Below are 10186 nucleotides of genomic sequence, written 5' to 3' on the forward strand. Positions count from 1 at the left end.
CATCTTCTTTCTTTCTTAACAATTGCCCAAAATTGTTCTTACCCACAGTAAGAAATTTCGTTTACCCACTATTATCCAAAATCTTGCTTACCCACGGTTATCCCCCCAAAAATGCAGATTCATTTCCTCTTCCAAAACTTTTGAAATTCAATTTCTCTCTTTTTTACTAATCACCCAAAATCTCTATTTCTTATTGTTACAATGCAGACAAAAATTGGAATATTAATTGCTTTAGAATCAAGTTGTGGGTAAATTTTGAATCTTGTTTTCTTTCTTTCTAAATTTTTTATTATATTTGACTTGTATATGATACATCACTACCCAAAACAATACTCGATACAGTATTAATACAATTATAATACGATTGTATTAAATTTTGAGTGTGGAGTTGTGATTGAAATTTGAAGAACATGAAGATCATAATTGTATCATAATTTTTCAGAAATGTATCGCGGTTGTATTATAATTGTATACGTATCATAATTATTGCAGGAATTGTATTACAAATGTATGATAATTGTATATTATGATACAAGTATGATACATTTATATTTTAGGCATTGATGTATCTGATACAATTTAAATACAATTATGAATACAGTTATTATACAATTATCATCCAATTTCTGAATATTTTTTAATAATATGAAGTTGTCAGAAATAGTGGGAAGAGAGAAAATGGAGATTATGGGCGTAAATTAAGGGATTTTGATGTAAAAAAAAATGAGAAAAGAGAAGAAAAAAAAAAAAGAAATAATATAACTGAATCTCTTAACTGAAAGTACTAATAATAGGGTAACAGCCTTTTAAAAAAATATATACAAATTGTAAGAGAAGCCTAGATACTTATTAAAAACGGCAAAACATAAATAACTTTCTAACGTAATATAGTTACCTAAAAATTCCATATTCTTTCCTGCTGGGTTATTGAGAAAAGGCCCAAGAAAAGAAAGAAAACACAGGGAAGAGGGTTTATGACATTTCCACAGTGAAAGCTTCAGGGTTTTAGCACAGCAAAGCAGAGAAGAAGAGAGAGAGAGATGGGGGGAGTGAGAAAAGGATGGTTGGGGCAAATGGGTTTCAACAAAGGTGGAGGAAACATCAATTGGTTCCCGGGGCACATGGCTGCGGCTACCCGTGCTATTCGCCAACGCCTCAAACTCTCTGACCTTGTTATTGAAGTCCGTGATGCCCGTGTATGTTAATACAAGAACTATATATATTAATTTTCCTTTTGTTGATAATGTATAGTACATGTTTTGGTGCGTAATTTGATGTTCTTGGTCCAATTATTTTTGTGGGGTGTGTGTGTGTGTGCAGATACCATTGTCTTCGGCGAACGAAGACTTGCAGCCAATGCTTTCTGGAAAAAGGCGAGTCATAGCCCTCAATAAACAAGATTTGGCCAACCGCAACCTCATGCATGTATCTATTTTTTCTATCTCTTTTCTTCCTTCTACTAAATCCTATTCCCTCCATTTCAATTTAGACGATTTTTAATTTAGACGATGTAGTTTGACTCTTGGCATAAAATTTAAGAAAAAAAAAGAAAGACTTTTGAAACGTGTAATCCTAAAAGCTTTATGGGGCACATTTGCGAGTGTGGCTATCAGAACTTCTCATTAAGGTTAAAGTGGATAAAACGAAAAGTTTAAAGTTAAATTGTTTCTAAATATAGAAATGTGTCATTCTTTTTTAAACGGACTAATAAGGAAAGTGTGTCATTTAAATTGAAACAGAGAAGAGTACTACTTATTCCTTTTCAAAGTTTGGGTCTTTTTGTCCTTTTTGGAGCTTTTAGAGAGCTTAGTAGACTATATTGATTATTCATTTTCTGTAAAATCATGTTCCTTGTACCTTTCTAAAATGCGTATGGTGGTTAAGGTAAATTGTCTTTATGAAATTCAAAGACAGTGCAGCATTTGCTACTTATTTACTGAGGGTCTAGCAAGAATAAATAGAACCTTAACAAACCATCCTAAAGTTGCATCTATTGATCATATATGTATTAACATGTGCTTTCTGTTAGCGAATGCAATAGAAATTTTATTTTACCGTATGATATACTCTTGCTAGCACATGGCAAAGACAACGCAGTTACTTATCTCTTTGGCATTTTATGTTTTCTCTAACAATGCTCTAGTTGTACTAAGAATCTCAAAGCTGTGTAGTCTCCCAAGCTGTGTTACTAGTTAGTTCTTTCAATTGTATTGTCACTAACATTAAATATTTCGACAATCGCTATTAAAATGCGGTTTATTTTGACATTATTTTTTTATATCGACTTCAAAAGTTTGGCTTCTTTGAGGGAATACTTTTTGGGAATTATATGAACCTAAAACTTCTTGCTGTTGGCTTTTCAAATTTTAGTTTGTGAGACTTCTGTTTCATTCCATGCAGGGGTGGATTAATTATTTTAATTCATGTAAACAAGAGTGTCTCCCAATAAATGCACACAGTAGAAGTTCTGTACAAAAGGTTAGTCATCCTTTTCTCCATGCTCTGTTTTTACTGAAAACTCGTGATTCATAGCTTGGTATTTGTACACATGTCAATGATGCAATCACATTTTTAACTCTTTCTCTTCACAATAATACTTTGCAAATTGCAATGCATAGTTGAATTTTTCTCTTATTAGTATATTAGTATATCTAGCGAAATTTCTTAAGCATGCTTTACATGTTAAATAGAAAATGAATCGGGATTGTCAAGCACGACGTTCATAACGAAAAAGATTTATGACTCACCCACATGCGAGCGGTCTTCATTATAGTAGTTGTGTTAACATATATTCATGCAACTGAAAAACCAAAATCTCAACTCTTTATACCCAAAAAGATGCCAAGTACTGTTGAACTTAATTAGTTGTACATTGTTCATGAAGGATCGTCGGGCAAAATTGCACCTCCTGTTAAATTATGAACCAGATACAGTAGAAGAAATTGGAGAGCTTTCTTCACCTACGTGTAATCTGATACGTTTTATTCTTGATTGCATTGTTTGATCGTGCTACTTCTTTTGTAATAAGAACCTTAAAGTTCCCAATTGTAAAAAAGTAATCATGGGAAAGTACAAACTGAAACAACAAAAGTAAGAATGAAAACTACGAAGATAGGTAATACCCTGATTAAAGAGTCCTAGTTGACGTTTGACACATGAACAAATGGAGGTCAGTTCTTGTGCTTGAAACTGTGCTTTTAAACAACATATGTTCCATTCAAACATCTAGCTAATTGGATCTTGGATCAAGGAATTTGAAATTTTTTATAGGTTGCCAGTTTGCATATCTTCTGAGAGTTTCTAACCTAAATCTCTATGATTCATATTCCAAAGCTTCTTGATCTGGTCGAGTTCAAACTGAAGGAGGTTATGACAAGGGAACCTACTCTTCTTGTCTTGGTGTTGGGTGTTCCGAATGTTGGCAAATCAGCTTTAATCAACTCCATCCATCAAATTGCATTATCTCGATTTCCAGGTGAGGATTGTTTTTGTTGACAATTCTTTTGAGTGTTGTTATAGGAAGCTGATAGTGGCTATGTTATCGAGTGTACTGTCTACCGATGGTTATGATCTTAGTGCAGGAGAAGATGAAGAAGGCTAGAGTGGGGCCTTTGCCTGGTGTAACTCAAGATATTGCTGGATTCAAGGTTAGAAATATTCAACAACATAGAGGGTCAGATTATGCTGTTGCTTGTTCCTTAATGGCTAAAGTTGATTGCTCCCATGTTCTACAAACACGAGCTGGCTCGGACTCCACTGTTATATTAAGAAAAAAAAAACAAAAAGAAACGCATTTGTGGGAGTATATTCATATATTAGACACTAAAGTCGCTAGTCTAGCAGGAAAACCAGTTGCCTTCTCTAAGATTCAGATTGCATTCGTATGTATTAAGTATTGTTCTGTTGATTCAGTCTTTATTTTTATCTCTTTTTTAAAAGAAAGATTCAGTAGTGACTTTTAATCAACTGAAAGAAGTGGAAGACTAAATATGTGGTGACAAGAGTTAATTTATTCGAAAACTTCTTGTTAACTGTTGAACGCATAGCATTCTCAGTTTTCCTGAATGATTATTTGAATTTCCCATGTCTATCTCCATACTTCCATGAGGTCCCGGGACTTTACAGAATATCATGATTATTTTAACTTAGCATCATTTTTTATTGGTTGCTGTTTTGTTGGTTATTCTTACTGATGCTAAAATGCTATTGCATACAGATTGCACATCGACCTAGCGTATATGTGTTGGACACTCCAGGAGTGTTGGTTCCCAGTATCCCAGATATAGAAACCGGGCTAAAGCTGGCTCTTGCAGGTACGTACCTATTTGAACTGTAGATTATAAAATTGTCTTCAAAGTTCTCTTATCCTACTGAGAATCTTGGATTTGTGATTATGTTTAGTATTCAAGGCCTGCAAATGGTCAATTCTGAAAAGACTAGTCGCCTATGGCAAAGAGCTGGCCGCTACATAGAGAGATCCATATGCCTGCCAGGAGCTATTTTCTCGGTTCTTGTGCCCTAAGAGGAAGGCCGTTTCCTAACAAATCATATTTTCATAACTTGTAACTAATTTTGTTGCAGTACTTGATAGGCATGATTATTGTCCTTTCTAGCCTGCATAATCACTTCCCTTCCCACCATCTCTATAGCTCCAAAGCATGAGTAAAGGAAACAAATGATTACATGAAGTTAGTTTTTGGCGTTTACATTTCTCAGTCAGATACACTAGAAAAACTCCAGTTATTAGTTGGTCCATTCACTTTTCTACGTTTATTAACCTGAAATTTTTCTTGTATCAATTCTAAAGTTATGTTACAACCCCAAAAAATTCCCAAGTACTATCGCTTGTCAAATTGCATAAATACATCAATTACGAACTAATATCCAGTTCAAGGTGGGAGAAAGAGGTTTGCGATACAAAGTTCTGCAGGTCACCAAATTGAAGCAGTATCCATGACAATATTGTAGTAATTTATTCCGGTCTAATATTAATTGCAATTCATATTTAATGTATAATGCTTATGCAGGGTCCGTGAAAGATTCTGTAGTTGGTGAAGAGCGAATTGCTCAATACTTATTAGCAGTGTTAAACACTCGAGGAACTCCTCTTCATTGGAAGCACTTGGTTAGCAGGGAAAGTGAGGACCTTCACGTTGAGTTGGACAAGAAACCTGAATCTAATATCAAAGATCTTCAAAATAAGAGCAAGAAGCCCATAAACAAATCTGATGTCTACCGCGTTCAGGTGAAAAATAATTTTAGAATTTGGTTTTCTTAACAACTCTACTGTATTTCCATACCTCTTAATGTGAAAAACAAACTCAATTAACTATGCTGATTAGCCTAGTAAAAGCTTTTCGTTCTCAATCTGCACTAGTTTTGTTTTTATTTTTTGCTTATTTCTGGTTGCCATTGTTTTTACGTGGGTCCTTTCTATGCGTACAGGATATGGTTAGTGAAGTCCAACGCACACTTTACATCACACACTCGGAGTTCAATGGTAGTTTGGAAGATGAATGTGACCTAGAAACTCTAATAGACCACCAGTTTGAAGCGTTGCAGAAGGCTCTAAAGATACCTCATAAGGCTTCAGAGGCTCGGATAATGGTATCAAAGAAATTCCTTACGTTATTTAGAACAGGGAAACTAGGTTCTTTTATCCTGGACGACGTTCCTGATGCATCTGACTCTGTATCTTGAATCATTCTTTCAAATTTATCATCAGTAACTAAGAGCAAAAGTCTGTACCATAGTGTATTATCAATTTCTTTTCTTCTTTTCCGACGTATTATCAATTGTCTTGATTATCTTGTTCCTATACCGCGGTCTAGTTATCCATTTTCTTGAATAATTCCCCTGTATTGCTAACTCAAGTTAATGAATTTTGTATGCTCAAGTTAATGAATTTTGTTTAGTGACCCTTTTTAGAAAATGGCATCGGGCATGCATTGCTGCAACAGTTTTGGTTCAATTTGTTGATTATAAATTTTGATGATAGTTATTTAATTGATGTGGAGGTCGAGTATTAGGGTTGTAGGTTAGGAGGTAGTTGAGTCTTGCCTTAGTTCGTACCTTTGTGAGGCTAGTTTAGAAGGGTTTTTGTCTGAGACAGCTAGTGGTAATGTTGTGTCTTACTACTCTTTCGTTTTTCATAGTGCCGGGTCTATTTACTGGCTATCGCTTTTGCTTTGCATCTATTTTCTGGTTTTCATGATGTTATTTTTTCTTATGGTATCTGTTTGTGGTACTGATATTGTTTCTTTTCGTCTTCTTGAGCCGAAGGTCTTTCGGAAACAACCTCTTTACTCCTCGGGTAAGGGTAAGGTCTGTGTACACACTACCCTCCCTAGACCTCACTAGTGGATTTTATTGGGTCGTTGTTTGTTTGTTTGTTTGTTTAATGTAATGTGAACCCAATAATTGTCTAGTTTGATGATTGATTAATTAGTGATATCCAAAACTCAATAGAAATACACATGCCATCTCAGAATTAGTTGATCACGAAGAACTAGCACTGTATAGCACAAAGCCATAAATACACCGGATCATGAGATATTGCATTTGTAGCTTTTCTTTAGCTCATTCTGTACATGGTGTGAGCACCTAATTTTTGAAAAAGAAGCGGCTCTTTCTTCTTCAATCACACAAAATCTAAGCCTAAAACTACCATGAAAGCTGGCCAAAACCAGCAGTGAAACTTCCTCCATCATTAACACCCTAAGACAATCCCGAACAGCCCCTGTTTTCACCGCTAAAACACGGTGAAAACCAGCTCTAAAACAGCTGCATTGCTGCTGCCGAATAGCCACCAAACAGTCTAGAAATAGCTTAAGAAACGCAACAAAAAACCAATACCCCAGCGAAAATCAGCCGAATACTCCAGCTCAAACCTGCCCCAAAACACTTCATAAACATCACAAAATCCAGCCACGAAACACACCCCGGAAACAACTCCAAAAAGACACCAAAACAGTTGTAACTCCACAAGTTCGTCGATACTGCTTCAACTGTACAACCACCGTGAAAACCAGCTCACAAACACCTTAAATCACCATAAACAGCCACCTTTCCCCCCCGAAAATCGGCAGCGAACCATTGCTCCAAAAAACCGCCTTGAACCATCGCGAAACAACCACAAAACATAGTGCGAGGTTCCCATGTAGAGGTCGATTAGGGTGTCAAGTCGTTGGTTTTCCGTTCAAGATCCGTTGGGGGTCTATCTCGCTATTTTTCCCCTGTACTGTAAGGTTTCAGATTCTTCAATATAAAAGGTCCAGTTACTTCTTTCACGGCATTACTCCATTTCTCTTTATATATTCAAACATTATTTGATTGAGTTCGTTGGTGCATTATTGCTTCATTTTCATGAATTAGAGCAATGATTATTATTAGTAGTAGTAGTATGTTTGTTTAACGGGAGCTTAAGAAGCATGGAAAGTGAACAAGTGAACTGGATGTATTGAATTGCTGAATGCAAAAGTTGGATGGTTTGGTTATTCCTTAGAATTAGGCTTTTCTTTGTGTGGAATTAGAAAAAATATCGGCCCCAACAAACTAATCTGAGCCGCAGGTTTAATGTTTTAAAAAATTTAAGAATGATAAATAGACTGCAATGATAGCATGAGACTATTCCGCTTGGGCTAATCACATTAGTTTGGATTTGAGTCATAGTTTAAGCACACATGCGCCTAATAGTTTGAGCTGGTCATTCATAAATTAACAGACTTCAAATATTCAAATATAGTATGCTTTAGGACGCATGACATAACTTTGGCACACCAAATAAAACGAGTACACGTACGCGTGACTTATTTCAAGATAATTTCATAACCATAAATAAGCAAGCAATAAAAGTGGACGTAGATAAAATATGAAAACCAATAAATCATAGTTTTGTCCAAAATTAATTCAAGCCAAGTTGTAATCAATAAAGCGACGGTGCTAGAATTACGGGACTCGGAGAATGCCTTACACCTTCTCCCCAGTTAATAGAATTTCTTACCCTAACTTTGTTTTCGCATACCAATAATAATAGAGTCAAACCTTCCTTTGACTAGGGATTCAAATAAAAGGTGACTTGGAACACCCAAAAAATCAATTACAAGTGGTGACTCTGTAAATAAAATAATTCCTACTTAAATTTGTCATTTTAATTGGAAAAACTCTTTAACCCACATCACCAATAACTTACATATCTTTTTGGGATAGAAAAAGAGTGTGACACATGATATGTGAATGATAAAATTATTATGTAACTTTCAATAAAGCGTCATAGAGAAACTTTTTTTTTCTTAACTTGTTCAAAGTGTTATATTCAACTCGGTTTCATCGCATCAACCGTCGTAAAAATAAATAAATAAATAAATCATAAATCTAAACTGTATTAAAAGTACGAAGGTTCTTAACAAAATATTGTTCGCCTTTTTTACCCTTTAAAATAGAGTTCACACTGAACAAAATAGTCATTTTATTAATTTTCTAATATTTAGGATTATGAAATCAACTAAAATATTTATTCATACTAAGAAATCCAGGGGCGGCTCAATCACATACGGGGCCTAAAGTCAAAGTTTAATATGAGGCCTACATTTTTAAAAGAAAGTTATAAGATATGTTTTTATTTGAAGTCTGTTCTTCTAATTCTTTTTTAGATATAAAGTTGTTAATATTTTTTTCTATAATCGATTTTCTCTAATTATTCTTGCTCAATTGATAATATAGCCAAAATATTTAATCTTTCTTGAGATATTGTTGATCTTAGATAAGATTTTACAAAGCAGTAGAAGTATAAAACTATTGGAAACTTAGAGAAAGAAGTGAGTTAGAATATAAAAGAGAAACACAAAAAATATATAGGGTTTTCTGAAATATGAAGAGATTGAAAAAATAAAATTGACTTGGACAAATTAAGGAAGAGAGAGAGCAAATTTTTTAATGGAGTAAAAATTGAAAAACTAAAAATTATGAAAACTATTCATCTACATATTTTTAAGTATGTCAAATTATTATTTTATCTATATATCTATAAAGTTTTCTTTCCTTTATATTAAAAACTTTATTTTTGTATAGTTTTGTATTAAAAATACTAATATTATTTTTTAAATACCTATAAACCTATTATTTTTAAAAAATAGGCCCCCCTAAATTTGGGGGCATAAGGCACAAGCCTTACTCTACATAAGGTTAGAGCACCTTGAAGAAATTCAAATATTTAGGACATTAAAATCAACTAAAATTTTCCGTTTATAATTCAAAATCCTAATATTTACGACCAAATATAAGAAATAATTCAAATTTCAAAGTTTTAATATCTCACCACTGAGTATTAGATTTGGAGTCAAGATATTAAAGGCAAAAACGGAAGAACTACTACTACTTTTTAATTTGAAGAAAACAACTACTATTATTGATTCTTTTATTATTTTTTGGTCCAGTACTATTGCTTATTCTAAAAGTAAAGCTAAATGAGGAATATATTGGAGTTAAAATAAGCCAATATACGACCAATATAAGGGAATTAATTTTTACTCCCCCGTCTCAAATTATTTATCGTAATTTTTAAAAATAGATGTTTCAAATTATTTGTCATTTTAGAAGTTCAAGACAAAATTAATTATTTTTTATCCTTAATAATAATTATTTTTGAAGATGGAGATGATGCGTAAATAAAGTAAATATTCAATGAAGAGAGATTATATTTAAGACATAAATAAGAATAAAAAAGTAAAAAATCCCATCTAATTAGTATTTTCTTTAGGGATGTGTAAAAGAGAAATACAATAAATAATTTGAGACGGATAAAATATTTATTAGTAATCAAGAGCCTTTAAATAGATAAAAAGATGGTCAATTTATTAGTGATATCAGCTATGAAACAATTATTTTAACTACAAGAACGTAACTCACATCAATTGGTAACTGACGATGAACACTACAATTATAGCTTTATTAGTATTGAAGTTGCACTAATCAACAAACTCACGAAGTTTAATAGCAAAATTAGTTAAGTTCTGGTTGGTGAAATTGTATTTTCTAAAAGTTAAATGCAATAAATTTTATTGGTATTTGACATAAAAGAAAGAAGGAGAAGAGAAAATTTTTACACAAAATTAAAACCCTATATCAAAATTATTCAAAGTCGCAAGTTGAAAACTATATTTTTTAAAATATAAAAGGAGTAATATTT

At 33.2% G+C, this 10186-nt stretch overlaps 1 protein-coding gene across 2 annotated transcripts; it reads left to right on the plus strand.

Annotated features, from left to right (window-relative positions):
* The first annotated feature begins 895 nt into the window (after nucleotides 1-895).
* On the plus strand, nucleotides 896-5834 carry LOC104115575 (short integuments 2, mitochondrial-like). Of its 2 annotated transcripts, XM_009626242.4 has the most exons (8): nucleotides 896-1196; nucleotides 1321-1425; nucleotides 2401-2478; nucleotides 3334-3475; nucleotides 3577-3647; nucleotides 4217-4313; nucleotides 5028-5245; nucleotides 5446-5834. In XM_009626242.4, exons 1-8 carry the CDS (start codon nucleotides 1041-1043, stop codon nucleotides 5698-5700), a joined length of 1122 nt encoding a protein of 373 aa, XP_009624537.1. In that variant the 5' UTR covers nucleotides 896-1040; the 3' UTR covers nucleotides 5701-5834. The 2 variants fall into 2 exon arrangements, with proteins under 2 accessions (XP_009624537.1, XP_033517041.1); XM_033661150.2 differs by lacking the exons at nucleotides 896-1196; nucleotides 1321-1425 and having other exon boundaries at nucleotides 2397-2478; nucleotides 3271-3475.
* Nucleotides 5835-10186: the final 4352 nt, after the last annotated feature.

The sequence above is a fragment of the Nicotiana tomentosiformis genome, chromosome 2, assembly GCF_000390325.3.
Source record: "Nicotiana tomentosiformis chromosome 2, ASM39032v3, whole genome shotgun sequence".
In the NCBI taxonomy this organism is placed as follows: Eukaryota; Viridiplantae; Streptophyta; class Magnoliopsida; order Solanales; family Solanaceae; genus Nicotiana; species Nicotiana tomentosiformis.